The 25,950-nt window shown below is 37.5% G+C and overlaps 1 protein-coding gene across 1 annotated transcript in view; it reads left to right on the top strand.

Annotated features, from left to right (window-relative positions):
* Positions 1 to 25,950, top strand: part of DCX-EMAP (Doublecortin-domain-containing echinoderm-microtubule-associated protein) — a 403,415-nt gene that overhangs the window by 358,823 nt on the left and 18,642 nt on the right. Inside the window, exons 15-17 of the mRNA XM_067140171.2 lie at positions 1,545 to 1,707; positions 6,732 to 6,914; positions 23,610 to 23,705. Coding sequence (XP_066996272.2) covers positions 1,545 to 1,707; positions 6,732 to 6,914; positions 23,610 to 23,705 — 442 coding nt within the window. The remainder of the gene's footprint in view (positions 1 to 1,544; positions 1,708 to 6,731; positions 6,915 to 23,609; positions 23,706 to 25,950) is intronic.

Consider the following 25,950-nt stretch of genomic DNA (forward strand, 5'->3'; position numbering starts at 1 on the left):
TTAATTACAATGTGTTCCTGTACTGTGCATGTGCAGTTATAGCTGTTTAATTAACAAACTGTGGATATTGCCTGTTAGAGACAAGGACAACCCTGTTCGAGTCAAGTGAGGAAACTTGTGCATACGCGTATAGCATTATTTCTGCCTCCATCATACACCCCACTTCCCCTCCCTCCCACTCATATCCTGAAGCACTTCAGCAGCTAGTGCTCTGGCATAGCAAATACGGCGAGTTTGTTAATTTGAGTTGCGCACCCAGAAGTAACGAGGTAACCTCATTTTCTTGAAAATATTTTTTCTTTTTCTGCCAATCTGATAACATCTTAGTTCTTAACATGACACAAAGAGCATCTGATATAGTTGTGATATACACTGTATATAATGTGGTTCAGTAAAATAACAGTAGAGAAAAATTCATGTCTTTTTATCCCAGCAGTTTAATGTTGCATTCACGCAAGTTTTCATTGATGGCTAATGGGAACAAGCTACGACTGGAAAGGAGAAAGACAGCCTGAATAAAGGTATTTGGCACTAGCCTGGTGTGAGTATGGAAAACCATGGTAAACCATATTCAGGACTGCCAATGGTGAGATTCAAACCCACTGTCACCTGAATGGAAGCTTAGCCTACTGCTTCACAACCCATACTGGTGCTACTTAACGAACTTGCTTATTAAATTTGTCCTATTAGTCAAATATAAATATTGATTCACAATCACCTATGAAAACACCGATGTGCTATCTTACTTTAATTTGTATGCTTTTTTTCTTTCTGTGGAAATCTTTAAAATACTTGTGGTAATTTTGAACATCAAACTAGTCTGTGAACTGAAGACCCAAACATTAACATACTGTAAACTAAGATAAGTTAATGAATTACAAATGCTACTGAATTTACATCCCATTAATGATGTTTTAATGATTTTGGACAAGCTAAAGTGCCAGAATTTTGTCCCCACAGGAGATCTTTTATGTGCCAATAAATCTGCCGACACAAGGCTGATATGCTGGCACCTTCAATAGTCCGACTCATTGGCCGAATGGTCAGCTCCTGGCCTTCAGTTCAGAGGGTTCCATGTTCAATTCCCTGCTGGGTTGAGGATTTTAACCTTCACTGGTTAATTCCAATGGTTTGGAGGCTGGGTTTTTGTGCTGTCCCCAACATCCCTGAAACTCACACACCGCACATAACACTATCCTCCACCACAATAACACGCAGTTACCTACACATGGCAGATGCTACCCACCCTCATCAGAGGGTCTGCCTTACAAGGGCTGCACTCAGCTAGAAATAGCCGCATGAAATTAAAATGATTAACCTTTAAATACCACTGGACTTGGGCTCAGGAAACCAGTGTTCTACGATCTGAGCCACTCAGCCCAGCCACTATGTTAATGAAAAAGTTACAACACACCCTTTGAAGATCCTCATTGACAGAATAGAGCAAAAGCATATTATATCTGATTACATAAATTAATAAAGAAAATTACTGAAAATTAATTATATTGTACTATTTTTAATGTGAATTTGAAATCCACCATTAGCTTTCCTACGAGTGTGTGGCACTGAGTTTCCATCCATTTGGTGTTGCCCTTGCTGCCGGGAGCACCGAGGGCCATCTTATCGTCCTCAATGCTGAATCTGGTCAGCCCGTGGCCACTGTTCGTGTGTGTGGCTCACCTCTGAATTGCGTGGCATACAATCCAGGTAAATGAATTCGGTATTGGTAATGGATATAAATTACATTCATAACTTCACACTGCAAATGGGTAAAACAAGCACAAAGAACATCACTCCTTACATCTTGTGCTTTTGTATCTTATGAGTTTAAAAGAATTATACATACACACATCAAATCAAATCAAAATCAAAATCAAAATCTCTTTATTTGCAAATGAGGTGTCTACCTCGGTGGCAAATGGTACACTAAAATACATTATTGTCAAGCACTAAATATTAAATTAACAAGAGAAGAAAATTTTCCTATAAAACAATATTATACAATTTATGCTAACAATGTTTTCTATTAAACACACAGCTCATCCTTAATAAATTTATATTGTGTACAAAATTCTACTTATAATATCTCCTGTACTACTTACAAATATAGTCAACTGATATACAGTATGTGGAATTACTTCAAATGATACTATACAACTGGTATAAGATTAATATTTACATTGCATTTATTTACTTATTTACTTTTTTTTTTTACCCATTCTGGAACCTACATAGCATAACAACCTGCTGCGTCTTAACCAGAGCCCCTTTTGCCACCACTTTTCAGAGTTCCTGAAGGGCCTTCACAGCTACCGTAGCGGTCCCAGGGCCCTCGAAGTCCCCACTGTATTTCACCCCTACAGGCAGTCCCCTACTTTGGCTGTCCAAACTCCTTAGACCAGGGGATGGAATTAATTTATTCAAACACATTTTTCTTAAATTTACAATAACCTGCACTGGTCGAATGCCCTCTAACACTTCATTTATTTTCTCTGTTGCTGTTTATTCTCTTCTTGAATATCTGTACAGATTTTGGAAAAGGATCAACCACTACTCCTGGTAAACTGTTCCACTCCTTCACACCCTTCCCAATGAATGAAAATTTACCCCAATCGCTTCTGCTAAAATTCCTTCTAATTTTATATTTGTGGTCAGTCCTGCTGATATAATTATTTTCCAACTGAAGCCTCTCAATTCTTTGTTGCATCCTTTAAGTAGCCTCATTATGACATGTAACGATCTGTATGCTTTCCCAACAATGTCATCAACATGACCCTTCCAGTGCAAATTACTTTCAAGTATTTGCACTTGGCATCTTTTGGGATAACTACCTCATCCAAAGTACATTCAAATTCAGTTTTAAAGCTCCTGTTTGTAAAAGTTCTAACAGTTGATTTGCCTCCATTAACCTTCATATAATTTTCTTCAACCCATTGTTGGATACTTTCAAGGTCCCTTTGTAATTCTGAACAATCCTCAATGTTGTTTATTTCCCTATAAACAATTATATCATCTGCATACAATCTTATTTTTGATGTTATATTGTTCCCTACATGTACATAATGCCTTTCCTGGCAGGACCTAGTGTTTACAGTGCACTATGTCTTCTGGTATGGGCTAGAGCAATTTTGTTACTTTCATTGATCTGTCTCAGCTTTATCCTTGGCTTTGACAAAATGAAAGTGACTGAGGTATGAGTGATGCTGGTAATGCCATTCCTTCTGCAGCCAGTCCCTGCTATGAATGGTGTGAAAATATTGCTTATAGGGTAGGTTGTTGCATGCATTTCAGTGGGCTTGGCAGACTGATATGTAATAGCAACTTCTGGCTCAGTGAGGAAAGCAACGGGAAACTACCTCACTCCTCATTTGCCTAGTATGCCTCTTCAGTGATGCCTAGGCCATCTATGACAGCTGATGGCGGAGCTGTTGTGGATCCAACCAGCCTTCGGGCTGAGGACTAAACATACACATACATACATACATACATACATACATTATATACATTCATTATAGACAGTTATGCCTTTCAGCATTCAGTCTGCAAGCCTCTGTGAATTTAACAAATGCCACCATGATCGTCTACTTGAACTAGCTATGTGGCCTCTTATCTTTAAATCATTAGAAACTGCGTCTAACCATCATCGTCTTGGTGTGCCTCTGCTTCTTTTACTTTCCATGGCCGAGTCCATCATTCTCCTAGGTAACCTACCCTCCTCCGTTCACCTCATGTGACCCGACCACCGAAGCTAGTTAATGTGTACAGCTTCATCAATTGAATTAATTCCTAACTTAGCTTTTATCTCCTCACTCTGAGAACTCTCCTACCATTGTTCCCACCTGCTTGTACCAGCGTTCTTTCTCACTATTTTCATGTCACTTGCTTCTAGCTTATAAACAAGATATACTGAGTCTACCCAGCTTTCACATCTGTAAAGCAAAGTTGGTCTGAAAACAGACCGGTGTAAAGATAGTTTCGTCCAGAAGCTGACTTTATTCTTACAGAATACTGATGATAGCAACTGTGAGTTCACTGCATTAGCTTTGCTGGACCTTGACTCAATCTCATTTACTATACACCATCCTACACACTTCCTAAATACTTGAAATATCATACTCACTGCACCTATTTTCACATTCCAAGACTTTCAGCACAATCTGCCACTAAGATCAAATCGTCGGCATAGACCAAACTGCTTACTACATTTCCACCTAACTGAATCCCTCCATGCCACTTTACAGTACCTTTCAGTAGATGATTCATGTAAACTATAAATAGCAAAGGTGAACAATTACAGCCTGGTCTAACCCCTGCAAATACCTTGAACAAAGAACTCACTGTACTATCAATTCTCACTGCAACCCAATTGTCAACATAAATGCTTTTGATTGATTTTAATAATCTACCCTCAATTCCATAGTCCCCCAGTATGGCTAACCTATTTTCCTTTGGTACTACTGTGATACGCCTTCGAGATCTACAAAATACACAGGCTGTAAATAAAGTAGTGCAATATCGATTAGAATGTAATTTAATGAACTAACAAGTAAAATTGCATTACATTCTTTCAAAATTTTCATCTGCAAAATTACCTGTTGCCAAATGTTGGGATTCTGTAGGAGACCGTTGGCAAGGCATTCTTTGTTGATGATAGTGTGGAATTTTGGAAACAGGTTGAAATCACAAAGACACATGTCTGGTGAGTACAGAGGGTGTTCTAAGACCTCCCAATACCATCATTGCAGGAAGAGCTTGACATTGTTGCGATGTGACAACGTACTTTGTCATGCAACACGATAGGGTGATTGTCTTGCAGTAAACGTGGACTTTAGTACTGCATAGACAGACTCAGATGACACTCGAGAAATCGGCAATATTAGCCATTGTTGACAGTTTGTCCCTCAGGCACAGCATGCGTAAGAACAGAATCCTCGTAGTCTTATGCCACAATCAGCATATGCTTCACCCAAATAGGTTCCTGTTGAAATTTCTGTGAACCTAGCGAACCTGGGTGATGCCATTCAATTGATCAATGCTTTAATTCAGGCTCATAGGCTTGTGCCCACATATCATCAATGGCGACAATACGCTGCAGAAATGCGTCTCCATTGTTGTGGTATCTATCTAGGTGGATGCCAGCCAATGTGTACCGGTGCCATTTCTGTACGTCCGTGAGTTGGTGTGGAACCCAAAGGGATGCCATTTTCCTCATGTTAAGACATTTAGTCAGTATGTGCCACACCATTTGATGACTGAGACCAACCTGTACAGATAATTCCCCAACAGTTCATCAATGGTCTACAGAAATGAGACTACTCACAATGTCAATCTGATCTTGAGGAATGAACGGCTGACCCGTCTGGTGCAAATCCGCAGTCTCAATCCGACCCGCACAGAACGCCTTGACCAATCGTTCAGCCTCTTTATACGGTAATGCATTCTTGCCACAGGCATCACGTAATCCTTGGTAATATTCTGATGCATTGTTGCCATGGGCAACCTCGATTTTAATCGATGAACGCTGATCATCTTTTGAACATGCTTTAGAGCAGTGTAATCAACACTCTTCACTTCAGTGCCACACAGGAACAACATTCCCAACTGGATGCCAATCGAATGCACCCTACACATCAACAACAACCACTCCCATATCCTATTTGCGTATGCCCAATGTCCTGCAAGTGTCTGGACTACGTTGCCACTACTTTACTTACAGCCCTCATATAAACATAACTGTCTATTCCTCTCATAGCATAACAGTTCAACTTTTTTAAATCTGTAAGCAAAAGCATCCACCACAAATATTTTAAAAGTATGTGTAAAAATAAATTGCCTAGCCTTAGTCCAATATTTCAAAAGGACAGAGTGATGAGTCATACATCTGACTTCACAAATTTCTGACTTTCTGGCTATATAATCAAATTATTTGCAGGAGGAACAACATTTCAAAATTTATTGTAAATATTTTACTTTGGTCCATGTGTCTATATTTCTGTACACATAACTTTATTCTCAACTTGTTTGCTCTTCAGATTATGGTATGTATTTTGACCCAATGGGCTTTGTTTCTCCTTCTGTAAGCTATTCGTTCTGTGTTCATAGTCTTTCATCACACATATTCAGCTTTATCTTCATCTCTTCTCCTTTTCTGTGTTTATCCTGCTTTCTCCTTATCCTACACTTCCCACATGAAGATTGAAGATCTGTCAAGACTCAGAGAGTGTTTATGCCTGCCCTTCTAATGAAGTTGGGAAGTAAAAGTAAGCTCATCAGAGGATGAGAAGGGATGAATGTAGAAGATCTAGGATTGAAGAGGAGTGTCCATCTATGCAGAGATGTCAGGGGTGAAAATGTTGATATTGTCCTTGTCCTTTTGCATTTTCATGCTTGTGCTTGTCTTATCTTTCTCTTGTTTCCTGACCTGTCATAGTCCAAAACCTTATTGTGTGTTACTTTTCGTGTTTCTTTCTATAATGGCTTAACATCTCACTAGTTTGTGCTTTTATTTTGTTTTGTATTACTGTGGGGCTGCTTATCTGAAGCAGTCTCTATTCATCCAGAAGAACATGATTTTATTTCCCCATCAGGAAGCTGAAAAATTTAGGAATGAAACTTCACATTAGGAGAGCACATGGCTCTTTCACTCAGCCTTCACCAGGATCACATTGCATGAACCATATTAAACTTCTCCAAGGGATATTACATGGTTACATGTCTTTTCATGATTTCAGCTGGAGATGTCATTGCTGTTGGTTCCCAAAATGGAAGCATCTATTTGTTCAGAGTGAGCCGTGATGGATTCTCCTACAAGAAATCCAACAAGATTCGTGGATCTCAACCTCTAACACAAATGGACTGGAGTTCAGATGGCAACTACCTTCAGACAGTTACAGCGGACTACGACCTTGTATTCTGTGAGTATTATATAATAATCTCTTCGATACACACTCTGTTTGCAGTGCACTTTGTCTTCTCATATTGGCTTGAACAACTTTTATCAACCTGACTTTTGCATGTGTATTCTGATGAATAATTTTTCTGACTGTAATGTCAAACTTCTCGTTAGAGGTTGGTGGTTATATTGAATGTGTATTTAGACAAAAGTTAACACTTTTCATATGGAGTATGATGGAAAGGAAAGTAAATTCATGTCCTCCCAATGGTGGTGATCTGCTTATACACTGTTAACCACACACCAGCCCTCCTGCCAACCTTAAATTTTTGACAGTATTGGAACTTCAGAAGAAGGCAGCTAATAGTAGCACTAACAACTGATGGTCTGTACTGTTTGGAAAGTACCATCAAATGGTGCAATTTCAGACTCTTGGGTGGTCTCTGAGAGTATGCTAGATATGTCTTCTTTCGTTACATAGCAATGAGTCGCTGCTGTTTTGCACATTTGTGCTCATTTTGCTTTGAACTTGAGAGTATATTTTCCACATTTTGCAGTTCTCATTATGAGCTGACTTCATGACTTGAGCACTTTTCAGTGTGTAATGTCGTTGTTGATACTTCATGCATTATTATTAAGTAGGATACTTTCAATTGTCGTTTCCAGAAGCAGTGCATTATAACCATGGTTGTTAATGAGATCAGCTGACTGAAGTGCTTAGCCAATTGTTGCAGAACTTTGGTGTGTTCTTAGTGAAAAGTAGTCTTTCAATATTTTATGGACATTTTATTGAAAATTGAAAACAACCTTGTGTGATTTCGGACAATGTCTATAAATTATCAGAGCAAGAAAGGCCTACTTCAAGGTGTAATTATGACCCAAAACTATTAGAAAAATCTGTATGTGTTATTCAATGCAGCAAGTTATTATACAGGAATGCATGCAATTTCTATGTTTTGCCTGGTTCACACTACAAAATTCAGTGCAAAAAATACATCTGAAGAAATTGGGGGAAAAACCTGTTCTAAATGAGAAGAAGAGGAACGAGGTATTATCAGGGCTCCCCATTGGGATTCCTTTCACTAAATTGGTCATTAGGTATTTAGTGAAAGTTTATCTTGATAAGTCTGGCCAAGAGGAAAAGAGATTTTCAAAAAATCTACCAGGAGAAGAATGGGCACATTTATTTCTCAACAAGCATTTGGAAGATCTCTCTGTTTTCCTAAGTGAAAATATTAAAAGAGCTTGCAAAGAAGTGAACAAAGCAGCTGTTGAAACACATTTCACCAACATAAAGTCACGCTAGTAAATCTTCAGCCACCCCGCCCCCACCAGCAAAATCATCTACTACATTGAAACGAACATGTCAGATGACCCGAGCAAGCAACAGATAATAATTGTAATACAAGGAAGTAAGCTTGCTAAAAATGTGGTGGCTTCATCCAAATCTAGGATTTCTATAATGATGGCAGCAAGTGGAGTTGGGAAATTGCTCCTTCAATGCATTCTTTACAAATTCAAACATTTCTGTGACAAGTGACAAGAAGGTGGTCTACAAGGAACCTGTTTCAAGAGAAATAATAGTGGATGGTTCATTCTGCCAATATTTGAAGACTGGTCCTTCATAATTGCTTTACCTTATTTGAAGCAGCAAAATGGACCAACAGTGATGATTGAAGACAACCTGTCAAGTCATGTATCTGCAGGTCATCCTGGAGTGTGAGAGAAACAATATCTCACATTCATTCTCCTTCCTCTGAACAGCACCCACCTTCTCGAACCAATGGAGCAAGCTTCTCTAGACCTACGAAAGTAATATAGCAAGCCATATTAGGTACATGGAAGAAGTACACTTGCAGAACCATTTATAAGAATGTACTTCCATCTCTCTGGAACTAGACATTATAACATATCAGCAAATTCTGCTGATAACATAAATAGCAAGTTTCATGCCACAGGCCTGAGTCTTTTTGATCCATATCATGTGTTAATCAAACTACCAGATAATGAGAAAATTCAGCAATGCAGGATACAGGCATGAGAGTTGCAAGGAAATTCTCAAGGAAGCACATTACCTTATAACAAAATCTGCTACTTTCCACTGCTTCAAATGAAATATTCTTCCTGGGAAGTCAGTTCTGGGTCGTAACTTCCACCAAGTTGAAAGCAGTGAAGAAGCAAGCGATAGTGCTGGCAGCAGTAGTGAAAGTGATGGAACACACAAGGAAGCTAGTGAAGTTCTAGTATTGCAAGTACTGGGGGAGTTGGCCGTGCGGTCAGGGGCACGCAGCTGTGAGCTCGCATCCAGAAGATAGTGGGTTCGAATCCCACTGTCCTCAGCCCTGAATATGGTATTCCATGGTTTCCCATTTTCACTCCAGGCAAATGCTGGGGCTGTACCGTAATTAAGGCCACGGCCGCTTCCTTCCCATTCCTAGGCCTTTCCTGTCCCATCGTCGCCATAAGACCAATGTGTGTTGGTGTGACGTAAAGCAAATAGCAAAAAAAAGAGTACTGCAAGAAGAGGCTTTCCTAGTTGCTGATTATCATTACAAGCGAGGGAACAATGAGCATATATGAGGCAGTATGTTGGGGTGGCACAAATGTTTTTTCAACATACAGTACCGTACGTGGATGTCAAATTCTTGTACCCGCACAACAACAGCAGAAGAGTGTTTGTGTTTCCTAAGATCCCTGATGAGGACACAATAGCCAAAGAATGAGTTTCAAAAATACTTCCAACTCCAGTTAAGATGAGAAGAATATTTATTTTCAGAGAAAATGTATTAAAGGTTTATAGGCCATGGTAGATAAAACCCCATGGCACTACAGTCCTTGAAGGGCCTTGGCCTACCAAGCGACCGCTGCTCAGCCCGAAGACCTGCAGATTACGAGGTGTAGTGTGGTCAGCACGACGAATCCTCTCGGCCGTTATTCTTGGTTTTCTAGACCGGGGCCGCTATCTCACCGTCAGATAGCTCCTCAATTCTAATCACGTAGGCTGAGTGAACCTCGAACCAGCCCTCAGGTCCAGGTAAAAATCCCTGACCTGGCCGGGAATCGAACCCGGGGCCTCCGGGTAAGAGGCAGAGACGCTACCCCTACACCATGGGGCCGGCCCATGGTAGATACTTGTTCATTATTTTGACTTCTTTTGCATTGGTACTGTATCTTTTGTAAGAGGAATTATTTAAATTTGTCAGAAACATTTCTGTGGAGTTTATAGCTATTAAAATTTCAATGTATTATATAAAAAAATTTACTTTCTTAAAAAATAAGGAATAAACAACTACATTCAGTTTATCATTACACTTATTTTAGCCAGTTATTCATATTTTTGACACTTTTAGAAGACTTTAAGTATCCGTACATTAAAGCAAGAAGAATGCAGAATTTAAAAAAGACTATTCATGTCCAAAACCACTTCATCAACTTTGAAACTTTGGACAACAGTTTAAAAACATGTGTGTCAAAAATCACCCTGATGTCCAGGGTGAATTCTGATCCTCTTTACTTTTTTCCCTCAGGTACACACATGTTAATGTATAATTTTTTATTTTAGGATATTGTATTGCTTGGATATACAGCATGTTTGCGAGATAACTACAAATATACCTTCTGCTGGTTATTAAATACATTTGGCATCAAAATAATATCCTATTTCAAAAAATAAAAGAAAGAAGTTGAAAATTTGACAATCATAGCTCAGGTAGTATTTAACGTTGAACGACTTAGGGCTTTGCTCACATACATTATATTATTTTCCAGTATGAAAATGTTCGCTTCTTGTAGTATGTTAAACATTGTCGTACAACTTACGCATGCATACTACCTGAAGCTGCAGAGCAGTAATGTACTTCAAATTGTTTCTTGCACATTACATATGCATACATCCTGAAGCCACAGTGAAGTGATGCATACAGGTGCAGTGCAGTGATGTACTTAGAACCACTACTTACACATTACTTATATATACTGCCTGAAGCATGATACGGTGGGCTGTATAAGCCAAGAGCCAAACGGAGCTACTACCTACCTCACAAACGTCATACTCGACTTCAAGTTCCTTCCTTGGACACACAATTACTAATTTTTTTAAGAAAACATATTTTATGAACTGCAAACATTTATCCCTATCTTCTATAATGTTAGGCTATATCTACACCCTATTATTTCAGTGATCAAAATTTAAACAATATAATTTAAGATTCCTTTTGTGTGTTTGGATGAAAATAACCTCTAAACCATCCAAAATTACCCCGTTGGATGGTTCAGTAATGTGGGGGATTACCGATCAATTTTCTCGGTCTTTTAGTGTAACTTTCCCAGGTATTATAATATTGAAATGCAAAAATTAAATTATGTTCACTAATAACTTACCATTATTTTAGCAATGAATGCTTTGTATTGACTGAGACAATGAAATAACACGGGTTATTAATGGATCTGCCCTGTCAATATTTATTGTTTTCACTAAAACATAGTTAATCTACATTGTTCGCTAATTGTGCAAGCCTCCGAGGCTCATGCAGCAGCATGCCAACCACTCACCACTGCATTTCGTGGTTCAAATCCCGGTCACTGCATGTGAGATTTGTACTGGACAAAGTGGAGGCGGGACAGGATTTTTTCCGAGTAATCAAATTTCCCTGTCATCTTTCATTCCAACAACACTCTCCAGTATCGTTTCATTTCATCTGTCAGTTATTAATCATTGCCCCAGAGGAGTGTGACGGGCTTCGGAAGCTTGCACAGTTCCTATCCCCACCCCTTGATGGGGGCTTTAATCATTCGATTCCTGACCTGGCTAAAACTGGAAACAGGCTGGATTTTCATTTATTAATCGTACATGTTCCAAGAAATGTATACTATTCTCTTCATGAGCGACATCAAAAGAACCTGTTGTTTATAAGTTTTATTTCCGTATTGATAGATATTACTTTACAAAAAACAATATATATATGAGTCTCCACCTTATCAATACAAATTTATTTTACATTAAGCTGGTAAATATAGTCAAGACTAGTTTCGACCCCTAGGGGGTCATCCTCAGTTGACATGCATTAAAAATGTATTATTTACAAAAACATCACATGTAGTGGTAAAAGCTTAAATTAATTTGAACCGATCATTAATGTTGGTATGTCTGGTACATTTGGGCTATTGTATGTGTCAATTTTGAGTTTTTAGCACACAGTGTGAAGGTAGTTGATTGACTAGCGTGCATCATCCATGAAGACACATATTATTTTTTATGCTACTACCATCCAATTTTTTTGGGTTATACAATGTAGAATATACATACATTTGTGCAAATCAACAGTGGCAAGTTTAACAATATACATTTAAAGTTGGTTCATAAATTACACAAATTGGCTATTGATTAGTCATATGAAAATGTAGGACATTGGTTTGAACACTTTTTGACTGAAACACCTTACTGGCATATATCTTAGATGCTAAAATCAGTTTATAAAGCCTGTTACTCTGTTATTCCTGTTATTCCAAGACTCAATCAAGAGTAACAGGCTTTATAAACTGATTTTAGCATCTAAGATATATGCCAGTAAGGTGTTACATTGATATTTCAGTCAAAAAGTGTTCAAACCAATGTCCTACATTTTCATATGACTAATCAATAGCCAATTTGTGTAATTTATGAACCAACTTTAAATGTATATTGTTAAACTTGCCACTGTTGATTTGCACAAATGTATGTATATTCTACATTGTATAACCCAAAAAAATTGGATGGTAGTAGCATAAAAAATAATATGTGTCTTCATGGATGATGCACACTAGTCAATCAACTACCTTCACACTGTGTGCTAAAAACTCAAAATTGACACATACAATAGCCCAAATGTACCAGACATACCAACATTAATGATCAGTTCAAATTAATTTAAGCTTTTACCACTACATGTGATGTTTTTGTAAATAATACATTTTTAATGCATGTCAACTGAGGATGACCCCCTAGGGGTCGAAACTAGTCTTGACTATATTTACCAGCTTAATGTAAAATAAATTTGTATTGATAAGGTGGAGACTCATATATATATTGTTTTTTGTAAAAAATCAAAAGAACCTGCAAAGCAATCTTACATTCTTGGACCCAAGATGAAAATTGCAATTAGTAAACATGTGTTGTTAAAAATCTAAAAAAGCTCTAAAATACATTTCTCTTAATAATGATATTTCCAGGATATAATTCCTTAAATGTTGCTGCATCCATTCATGAAATTAATGTTAGAAAAATCACACTTAAAAGTTTATGTAATGTAACACCAAGTCCGGCCCCGCGGTGTAGGGGGCAACGTGTCCGCCTGTCACCCGGCGGCCCCGGGTTCGATTCCTGGCTGGGTCAGGGGTTTTTAATTGTAAATGATTAATGTCCCTGGCCTGGGGACTGGGTGTTTGTGTCATCCTTAACGTTCCTTTCCTCACATTTAACACTCTACACTTCCTCCATTCCACCTACATGCAGGTTCATATCACATGGTAAAAGTAGGGGCAAAAGATCTCTATAGGTCGACGCCCCGAACAAATAGCATTTCTCTTAATGAAAAAATGAATAACTCCAATATGATGTGGAGGAAGATCAGAAGATTGTGAACATATTAAAATACATAGTAGTGAATGCTTAATGTTATTAAAAATCTTATAGGCCTGCTGTAATACATTTTAAAACTTGGCAATAGGCTGTCACTATTGTAATGGCTGCAGAGTTTTAAGGGTTTCATACACTTAATATTTGAAATAAAAGACAAATATTATGTGGATAATAAATTTTATTCAATACATCATGGTACAATTGGAATGTGGGTAATAACTTGGTGTAGTGTTTTTCTTTGCTATTTGCTTTGCGTCACACCGACACTGATAGGTCTTATGACGATGATGGGGCAGGAACAGCCTAGGAATGGGAAGGAAGCGGCCGTGGCCTTAATTAAGGTACAGCCCCAGCATTTGCCTGGTGTGAAAATGGGAAACCATGGAAAACCATCTTCAGGGCTGCTGACAGTGGGATTCAAACCCACTCTCCCTGATGCGAGCTTACAGCCATGCACCCCTAACCACACGGCCAACTCGCCCGGTTTGGTGTAGTGTAGGTCTGTGATATGAGAAATAAGAGACGTAATTTAAGAGTTCGGGAGTAATATTACAAGTGGATGTAAGATCAATAAATGAATTGTCCAATGTGCTGGGATAGTTGCTCGGCATAATATTCAAATTAAAGTGATGTTTGAGAAAATGAACATCTAACTGAGCATGTGATTCAACACAGCACCATCTTATAACAGACCATGCATGTGACATCACATATTTAGCACAAATTTTGTCTTACGTTGAAGCGCGATTTGATGAAAACTACATTTCAATTTTCAATTTTTTTTGCAACAGGTAGCCTCCTATTTTATCTGTCATTTGAAACATTAAACATAATCATAAGCTAGAGCAAATGCTCTTGGCGATATACATGTTCTACCCAAACACTAAAAGCGTCTTACAATTTTTCCTTCCATGTACCCGTTGTCAAGGAATGCCAGTCTAACAATTTTTCTTTCCATGTACCCGTTGTCAAGGAATGCGAGTCTGAGTTAAAACATTTTACACAAAATCCAGTGTTAGGGCGTCAGTGTCTTATACTACTACAAAATTCTATTCTTGTCTCTACTGCCCCTTTTAACAAGCTTAAAGATGCATAATCATCTTGCAATGATGTTGGCCAGAAATAAAAACAATGCAGATCCAAAAGTCCCATTGCGACATTAAATTTGTGTGAGTCTGCCAGGTTGTGTGATGTTCTTCTTATTTCTAAAATAATAAAAGTCAAACCTGTTGTGTTATTTGATTCAAATGGGCTTTGTGAGGCAGTGTTGCTAAATCTGCACATGGCTTATGACTGGCTTGACCGGGCGAGTTGGCCGTGCGGTTAGAGGCACGCGGCTGTGAGCTTGCATCCAGGAGATAGTGGATTCTAATCCCTCTGTCGGCAGCCCTGAAGATGGTTTTCCATGATAGGCCTAGGAGTAGGAAGGAAGCGGCCGTGGCCTTAAGTAAGGTACAGCCCCAGCATTTGCCTGGTGTGAAAATGGGAAACCACGGAAAACCATCTTCAGGGCTGCCGACAGTGGGATTCAAACCCACTATCTCCCGGATGCAAGCTCACAGCCGCATGCCCCTGTCTGCACGGCCAACTCGCCTGTTGGTTTCCCATTTTCACACCAGGCAAATGCTGGGGCTGTACCTTAATTAAGTCCATGGCCGCTTCCTTCCAACTCCTAGTCCTTTCCTATCCCATCTTCGCCATGAGACCTAGCTGTGTTGGTGCGACGTAAAGCCACTAAGAAAAAAAGAAAAAAAGACTGGCTTGAGAGCACCAATCAAAGAAAAACTTTGCCAAGGGAGGAATTTGAACACAGACCACTGAGCTGACAGAATCACGCCACAGCAGGTACCCTATGGTGACACTGGCTGAAGCCCATGGTGTGTTTGAGTCTGATGCTTATTTCTCGGCAATAGTAGCTGCTAGGCGATCGGTCATTTACAGAAATGTTCATTAAGCATCCAGGTGACATGCATGCAGTGGAACTGGACTCACATTACACGATGAAACTTCTTCGATTGGTGCTCTCAAGCCAGTTTTAAGCCACATGTACATTTAACAACACCGCTTCTCAAAGCCGATTTTAATTTGCCCATGAAGCAATGTGGTTGGCTAACTTCAGTAATTGATAAAATGATGGTGGGAGATATTAAGGTTTTTTAAAATTATTTTCAATTATTTATCAGTGTGACCAATCCTCAAACGCTCATATGAAGAAAAAAAATTAAAATCCACAGCCTGTTTCAAGTCATTCGACCGGGTCAGGAATGGAATGAATGAAGCCCCATCTAGCCGTGAGGATAGGAATTGTGCCGGCTGCTGAAGCCTGTCACATTCCTCTGGGGCAATGATTGATTAATGAAATATGAAATGAAATGATACAGGAGTACGCAGAGAAAAACCTGTCCCACCTCCGTTTTGTCCAGCGCAAAATCTCACATGGAGTGACCAGGATTTGAACCACGAAATCCAGCGGTGAGAGGCCGACACGCTGCCACCTGAGCCACAGAGGCTCTGGAACGCTCATATACTGGTTCATATTGTTTCTGACCACCCTGTATAACATCTGTTAGAAATTAATTGTTAGGTATGCAGTTGATTGTACTCCTAAAGTCACTGATACTATATGAAACTTCACATGTCCATAGAACAGATTACAAATTTATTTAATATTCCTGTCCATTATTTTTATTTATTTCTTCCCACTTCTTATGAACTAAATCTCTGTTGTGTTCTTGTTCTTCATGTCCCATAAACCCTTATTTTCAAACATTAAAGTTAGTTTTTATTATCCATGACATGTTATTGCACAAAATTGCGTAAAAATCAAACTTGCTGGAATGACAAACTTGTTCCGACTGGGTCTTACAACAACTAGACAATAGTCATTCACTGAAAACAATCTCACAACTTTTTCATTGTTTGAATATTTGGACATGGCCATCAGAAAAAATGTTTGTCAAAATATGTATCCACTGTAACCATAACCTTAGTCTGATTTTTTACTTTGACAATGAAAAGGTGACCAAGATATTAGCAATATTAACTAGTCCATTCCATATACAGCCAGTCCCTGTGATGAAAGGTGTGGAAGTCTGGTTTGTATGGTTTGTAAAGTCAGTTTCGATGGGTTTGGTAGACTGACTTGTAATAGGACCTTCTGTCACAGTGAGGAAAACTTCTAGTACACTTCCTCAGGGAAGTTTTGCTTTCTATGATAGCTGAACTGTTAAGGATCCAGCCAGAACCCAGCCTGAGGATTCAACATACATACATACATACATACATACATACATACATACATACATACATACATACATACATGCTGCCTCCTATTTCCCAGACAGGGCCGATGACCTTCAATGTTAGGCCCCTTAAAACAACAAGCATCATTTCCCAGACAAGCTCAGCCTGTGCACAAGAGATCCCGAGGTAGATCATTCGTTAACGGGCTGCCTTTATTTTAGAGGCATCTAAAGGAACAAGGACTGATGACAAGGAAAAAAACAAATTTAAAACCATAGGCTTGACATTTATTCCAATAAACATTAAATTAATCACAAACAAAATATTCTTGCTGTTTTCAGAACATAAATCTCACGGAGTTAATGACTTGGATTGAATTACAGAATTTAAATTATTTAGAGCTTCACTCATGTTGACAAGGGTTTGTTCTGTAAAAATAAAATAAAAACCAAAATTAGCCCTCCATTGGCTTAAAAACTAAAAACAAAGAGGAGGTTGAACCTCATCCTAACTCAATCTTGACTTTACACAACATTTGAAAGCAGAACTTTGCTTAATTCATCATTAACAAAAATTAAATTCAAACTTTCCACTAAATCACGTGGCTGTTAAACATACTTCCACCTTTTCTATCATAACTTTACATCATTAATGCACTTCACATTATCTTTACTTTCTTAATCAGTGAAAATCTTCTGATAATACTCTGACACTGTTAAATTAATTAATTGAGTAATTTAAGCTCTCAAAAATAATTAATTTTGTTCATTTAGTGTTGGTTATATTATCACATGGCTAGAATTACTGTTAAATTTTAAAACAGTATTTTCTTACTTGAAAATTATTAAATGAATGAATAAAAAGAAATCATTTGTGATGTCACTCGATTTTATGTTACACTTATTTCAAAATTTACAATCCTTCCTCAAATTTAACAGTCCTTCCTCAAATTTACAATCCTTCCTCAAATTTTACAGTCCTTCCTAAAATTTTACAATCCTTGCTTTTGCTATGAAACTATATGAGCTTATGCACTTTCAGATTTAAGTTATTGAAAAATTAACCCTATCATTAAATTTATCAAAAAATTCACTATGCACATCAAAGAATTTGACCAACAAAAGCAACGTCAAAATAATCTGGGCCACCGTGGTGAACACGTGGTCTGATTAAAACACATGAATCACAAAATATCATATTAAAATCTTACTAACTACTGTACTCATATCACACATACACACACACACACACACACACACACAGAGGATACATCTAATTTATGTACACTATTTATAAGCGAATACTAGGTTCATTATTATTATTTTAGGATATTTATCGTAAGTAGAGTCGATTGGATCAAATAGATGAGCCTGTATTAATTAAACATACTCGTCAAAGTATGACCAGTGATTGAATTTGAGTAATCACTTTAAAGAATATTGTAATTTGCGTTGTAATGACGGTCTAGAAAAATTTAATATTTTAATCGGAAGAACTGGTAGAAAATAATCATCACAATGAGCACCGATAAATCTATTATTATTCTCAAATACGTGAAATGTGACTCAAACGCGCTCCACAATTGAATGAATGGAAACCATAACGGTATAAGTGACATTAAAAAAAAATGAGTTAAGTGCAGGATGTAACTCCAGGAGAATGTACCCTTTCACCAGCAAAGAGATACAAGTGATAGCGGTAATATTCTGCGCTCTAGTGAAGGGTGGTATAACTACAAATAGCATGCTTTATATGAGTGTTAAGATGTTTAAATGCCTTTTTCTCTGAATGATCAAAATGCTACTTATCCCGTTATGGTTTTCATCCATTCAGTTATCTCAGAAGGCTGTGCTCCCATGACACACGCTTCCCAAAACTCCATAAATTATCCCGTAGGACTACCATTATTCCAGGCAAATAAATAAAAATTAGAGCACTCCATAAATTGTCCACAAGAATAATCTACACGTATTTATTGCTCATGACCTTTAAATTCACGTTTAACAGGATCTCATAATTTATTATTATTATTATTATTATTATTATTATTATCAATGATTATTATATCTACTACCAAAATCTGGATTAATCTGAGATCAGATGACACAATCCTAAATAATCATCAAATAATGCATCAGATGAAACTCAACCACAATTTGATAAAGTGAGGTAAGGTAAGTGTTATTCTGCCCGAAGGCAGGTCCGAACCTCCGCAGAGGTGTTCCTGAGCCGGAGTTTACATGCGGTAGGGTGGCCAGTTCCTGTCCGCTCCTCCATTCCCTTACCCCCCACCAACAGCGCGTGGCAACCCATCCAACTCCTGACCACGCCCAATGTTGCTTAACTTCGGAGATCTCACGGGATCCAGTGTTTCAAAATGGCTATGGCCGTTGGCTGATAAAGTGAGACGTTACTCAAATCATCTCCCACGATGTTTCATGAAGTGAAAACCATTAATTATATCCATTTTTGTCCGAGAGGTCAAATATTATTAAAAAACGTTTTAAATAATGGCATAAGAATGGAAAATACTCGGATGACCAGCTACAATTTGCTACTCTAATAGAATCCCAACTCACAATCACACATGTAATTAGTCTACCATGACCCCAATGAAGTGGAAGGCCAAAAATATGCTAAATAATGCAAACCTAATAGAAATACTTGCTAAGAGAAGAAGATCATTTAGTTTCTACTTAGATGAACAGATAGATTACATAAAATTGTACTCAAATTTTATGGTGGAACTCGATCTTCAGGAGAAGCATTCACTCTCCCAAGCTGAAGCTCATCCTTCTCGCTCTCCCTCTTGATGTTAGAATTTGCCTACATGATTAGCAATTCATGGTGACAGCAAAGTCCAGGTTCCACGCTGAATTCGTTGCTCTTCCTGATGGTAGAAGACACATCTCGAAGTAGATGACTATGATATCCTGTAGGCTGTGGTCCTCTTCATGTTCAAGTTGAAAATACCTGCAACTGACATAAGAAATTTTTAGAATATGCATGAGCCAGTCCAAACTTCACTAATTTGTCTAAGACAAAGCGTAACTTTGGGCTCACGCTGACACAACGAGAGCAGAAGTACAATAAGATCAAGTAAGAAAGTAAGGATAAGACGTTATCGATCGAAGGGGTGGTAGAATAATCAATACTTCACCCTCGCTGAGAATTTGTCAAACCACTTGAATATTAACACAGCTCCTTAGCAAGAAAACTTAGCCATTCTCACACTACGAAATAAATTATGTTGCTTGTTGCGGGCATGTAAATGAATGTTTATTATACGCCAAAATTAATGGGGATAATACATACATACACACATACATACATACATACATACATACATACATACATACATACATACATACATACATGCAGTAGAATTCCATTAGTCCGGCATCCAAGAGTCCGGAACACCCGATGGTCCGGCACACTTCCAAGATTTTTTAAATGTTATTATTTCTTAATAATGATCTCTCGTGAACAATTTGATGCATTATTTGTCGAAACCAATCGAAGTGTATTTTTTATTATTTCAAAGTTAATAGTGCAAATGTATCTGATACAATCCATTTATTATGCATTGACTTACTTAAATAACTCTACAGTATCTCTGGAAATATTCAACCTAGAAGGCTGTGTGCTATACTGAGTACTGGAAAGCCAACCATATGATAAAAAAACAGATTTCAAAAATTGAATGTATGGGCCACGTTCAAAAACGGATGGGAACATGCCTTCAAAAATTGAAGCAGACAGAAGGAAAAGAGAATTTGTAGATGGAAAGACTCTAAATGTTAAAGGAAGACTTACAGATAAAAACATCGATGAACTCCTACATTATTATGGAATGGCAATAAGGAACAACACGTTTGAAAAGAGGAGTGTGTTATTAAACTAATGATTCTGCTGATCAACATTTTACTACAAAACGCTCTATTACAGCTGTTTTCGCTCTATGCCTTAACCTATATCGTAGTATGAGGTACCGCCCGATAGGCCAGCATTTTTGGTAATCCAGCACTGGGCCGGTCCTGAAGCAGATGTAATTGTTATTAAAGCTGAGTGAAATGAAATGTTGTTCCTGTGATCCAGATTCCATGAAAAACTGGAGGTCCTGTGGCTATGATAATGATATCCAGACTTGGGAGGTAATTGATTAAAAGTAATTGAATTACTTGTAACAAATACTTTTTTAGTAATTTTTACTTGTATTTGTTACTTTTTATCAAATATAATTTTACTCATAATAATTGTTACATTCTAGTTGTTGTTATATTATAGTAATTATTACATTCTAGTAATCAATATACATTACACAGAACCAGAAAAGGAGAAAAAGAAGTGATGATAAAGGTATCTTTATCAGTTCTGCTACAGCAGAACCAGTACCTTCAACAGTGCTGGATGAGTCATTTTCTTATACCTTAGCACTTCCAGAGACATCAGACTTACCCTACTATATCTATCACTGCTGGGGAAGTTCTTAAAATTAAACACAGATATTTCTTCAAGTACTGGCAAATGCAAAGATGTACTGTAGTTTAGCAGTGAGTATTTTAAGAACCAAATAAATGAAAAATTATTTGAAATGTTAGAAGTTGCTAACTAAAATAAAATTTATGCGAAAAAACATTTTGGAAGTTTGAGGTCTCACTTAGTGATGATAGCCGCTTGATGTCTGTATGCAAAAAAACAACCACCATATGAAGTAATACTTTCTTTTTTTGCAAACTTTTGTGTCATCCCAGCCCCATGCAAAAAAAAAAGTCTGTGATTTCCTTAAGACTGTTGTTCTGTCAAGTAAATGTAATCATCATTTCACTGATTACTTGTTGAAAAAGTGATTTGTAACTGAAGACCAAACGGTAAGAACAGGCTACATCCATTTTATTACATATTCAGCAGAGCAGTTTTTAACTTTGCAATGTAATATGTAGCTTCCACACCTGCTACCCAAATTGTTTCCAAAATTGTACACATCTTTGGGGTAGAATTGTTATGCAATCTATGCACTTTATATATAATTACTATGGAAATTAAACTCTGTGTTTGTATGTCTATCTATCTATCATTTTTTCTGCCTATCGTATATCACTTTGTTCACTCTTCATTCAAATTGTTGGAATTATGGAATTTCTTCTCCTTCTTATTTTCTTCTTCCACTTGGTGAACTGTGTCTTACCTGTGGATTTGGCCTTGCTTTGCAGCCGGATGTCCTTCCTGATGCTAAAAAGAAAACCACCATATGAAGTAATACTTTTTTATTGCAAACTTTTGTGTCATCCCAGCCCCATGCAAAATACTTTTTTGCTGTGCTATTTGGTTGTATGACGTGTTTTGTGTGTGTGTGTGTGTGTGCGCGCGTGTGCGTGTGTGTGTGTGTGTGTGTGTGTGTGTGTGTGTGTGTGTGTGTGTGTGTGTGTGTGTGTGTGTGTGTGTGTGTGTGTGTGTGTGTGAAGTGGAGAGTATTGGGACAAACACACTCCTAGCCAGGGGAATTAACCAGACAAGATAAAAATCCTCAATCTGACCAGGAATCGAATACGGGGTCATCTGAACTAAAGGCCACAACGCTGACCATTCAGTTAAGAGACAAACTGCTGTAATTCCTGAACTAGTAAACCAATGTAATTAATATTTCATTATGGAGTCATCACAAACTTGGAAACGTGATGCAGTAATTAAAACAAGGAAGGGGAAGTGGAAAGAATAGTGAAGGGAGCTTCAAACAGAAAGTAATTGTACAATATATTACATTATTTTAATTTTATAAACATTGTGAATAATCATTCATCACAAAACACATTATTTTGTTAAAACTGGCAGTGTGAGCAGGACTTGTCTCATTCTTTCTGTGTAATCCATATCTTCTCAGTGCAGTATCTCAATGACTAATCACACTTCTGCCAGTTAACTTTATTCCTTCAAAAGCATGCCCAATGTACCATTCAGTGATGCTAATAACTCATTTTTGGTAAACTTTGACTTAACCTGTTCTTTCTGCATGGTCTTTAATTGTAATTGTGCAAAATATTTTTCAGATACAGCAAACTCTCGATTATCCGGGCTAATCACCGGACACATTTGTACGGATGACTGAAAAAGTGGATAATACGAATTTGTGCATTTTAATGCACAATAAAACTGTTAATTACATAGAACATACAATTCTGTTTGAAAGAGCTGTAATGTCAAACACCACATTTAACAACCACTTTTATCAGTAAAATAGGTCAATAAAAAAATTACTTATATCTATTGTTGGTAAAACACTCTTGAGGTTTAAAAAGTTAATTCTAAGGGTTACTGTGTGCTATTTTTATGTCTTTAACTGTCTGAACACCAATCTCACATTCATTTGCTAATTTCTTTACTGATTCTCCTGTTTTGAAGTTTTCAATTAATTCAAGCTTTTGTTTTAAAGTTGAAAGCTCTTTCCTTCACTTTGTAGCCATGACTGCTATAACAGTACAACAACAGACAACTGCTATACAGTACATTGTTTAGTTCTCGAACAAAGCACGCCTGCAGTCGAGAGCATGGTCGAATTTCAAGCTCTCAGTTCACACATATTCAAAATGTCATGACAAAATGAAGGAAATAAAATAAAAATTATAATACAATATATCTTTGGGGTGCACGGATAACCTGCGAACCAGATAATCCACACCCAGATAATCGGGAGTTTGCTTTAACTGTAAATTAGCCCAATTATTTTTCTTGTCTTTCCCATCACTGATGATATCAAGTCGTATGAAAATCCAAGCCTTCTTTATCATCATCTATTCAGTTAACAAATGCAAAATAAAGTAAGTAAGTTACCTATTCTGATTTTCCATTTTCTTTTCCTAGGGGACGTCAAGAGCTTAGCAGCAGAAAAGAGTGCAGTGGCAATGAAGGATGTCAAGTGGTATACCCATAACTCCACTGTGGGATTCTTAGTCGCCGGTAAGCTACCTTTTTGGTTAACAGTAGTACTAAAGAGTAAATATTTAACAAGTTAACACATACTGAATCTGAAGTGTTCACCCCTTGGTGAGTAGATATGAGTTACCCATTCATCTGGTGATTGCCTCCTCAACAGTTAATTTAACATTTCCCAAGGGCGTTGTCCTGCCCTTCATGACTTACGACACTAAGCACTATTCAACACTTTATTCTGTGCGTGCATAGTGCATTATGTCAGTTTGGTACTGAATAAGCGCATTTTATTTGCGCTGTTCATGAAGTTGCCCAACAATATAGAATTACTTTTTACACTAAGCACCACTCATTATTACCACTGAGTGAGTATTGAACTAAATTTCTGCCAACTGGATGGTCACGTAGTCCATTGTCAATCATCATTTCCCAGCTGTTCTACTTGTTGGCTAGTCACAGGCCTTGTTGTGGTACCTATTTCTTTGCCCACAGAAGCTCAGTTTTTACAGTGTATGTTATGTAAGCTTAATTAAAGAACATTATGTCTTCCAGAATGGAAAATGTTTATTAGCATTAAAGCAAGGCAAGAATCAATCTACTGAAAGCAATGGAGGAGAATCCGGTAAGTAAAAGTGCTTCAATTGTCATTCTTACTACTAAAGCCAGAATTATTATAAGTTGTGTTGTTATTAGAGAATGTGCTCATGAGTTAGATTACTGATTAATGATCAGTTCTGATGAATCAAATCTGTCTTGGAACTAAAGACAAGAAGCACCAAATTGAAATGTGCTAACTTAATTATTTTAACACTTAAAACTATCAAATATTATAATTGGGGAATAGATGTAGTGATTCTTATAGCATGCTGTAAAACTGATGATAATGTAGTTCTCTCTAATCAATAGAATCAAGATCTGCACCTTCTATTCCTGAAGAACTTCAGTACATTTTGAACTTTGACGAATCCCAGGAGGACTCAGAATTCAGTATTATTGATTTTTCATCCAATTCATCTTGTTCTGATATTATTGAAGGTACACCCCACAAAAAATGAAGAGGATAAGAAAGGAGTGAGTAGTTCTTTTTTAAATCCTTCAGAGAGTGAACCTAGTACTGAGAGAAAAGTCAGTGATATTGCATTCATTGAAAAATTCCACACAGTTAAAGTGTCAGTGCATGAACCTTCCCATGATTTTGAAGAAACTGGATCTGTCCGTAACATAAGTGGAAAAGTGTCAGTGGGTAAAAAAAAAACAGTTACATCTCAGTGACGTGTATGATGGCTTTGCAATATTCTGAAATGCTGCAGACCATTGATCATAAATTCCTAGTTCTGGCCATACCCATATGGAATGTGATTGTGATCACAGTATGATAGAAAGAGCAAAGAAGATGTTCATTGCAAACACTGATCACCCTAACAACCGGGCCCAACTGATTAGTTAGTCCACCAAGAATAAGCCTTTTATTGTAAAGGAAATGAACCAGGAAGTAATTTTGGATTTCTCAGCGCTCTTGCAAGGCCTTCCACAATACAGGAAAGTAAACAAAAACGGAGGTCGTCTTAACTGGAGGGAAGTAAAAAGGTTGCATTTTGACAAAAGTAACATGGGCACCACTCATTATAAAACAAAACTTGATATGAGTGAATTTGTACAGGTCCATTTTTGAAGTGGGGTAAGTGTGCCACCCTAAATCCACCTGCAGCTTTCAATGGTCCAGTTCCCATTCCATAACTTCTACAAGGAGATTCCCTCAGAAAGCACTGTAAGAGAATTGCACCCCAACACCATCAATGATGGCAACGATGAACAACACAATATCGTGTGAACTTAATGTTTTTGTCAACGAAATGTGACATTTTGTGAGGTGAACTGTCACTCATGAACAAATTACTAGTAGGTCATGTAAATAATATCTGTATTAATGCTGTATGTGGTATTGTTCATTAATAAAAGAGGTAATTCATATCCATATTACCGTGCAGCATTACATCACATTACTAAATGTGGGTGTGCAAAGTGCGTTAAGTCATAATTTATTTGACAACTCATGTTGTTTGGCTCCCTAATTAACTTATGTGAATTTACATAGAATTTATTATGATGAATTACCCTATTGTTGTTAACAGTATTAGGTTCCTGAATATATAATTCAAATTACTTATATTCCACTACTCAATTTTGGGTTTCAAATTGAACTTTAAAAATTGATTTTCTCAAAACTAGTAAATTGTGACATAATGCACTTTACATGCCCACCCATCATATG

Source organism: Anabrus simplex, chromosome 2, assembly GCF_040414725.1.
Source record: "Anabrus simplex isolate iqAnaSimp1 chromosome 2, ASM4041472v1, whole genome shotgun sequence".
In the NCBI taxonomy this organism is placed as follows: domain Eukaryota; kingdom Metazoa; phylum Arthropoda; class Insecta; order Orthoptera; family Tettigoniidae; genus Anabrus; species Anabrus simplex.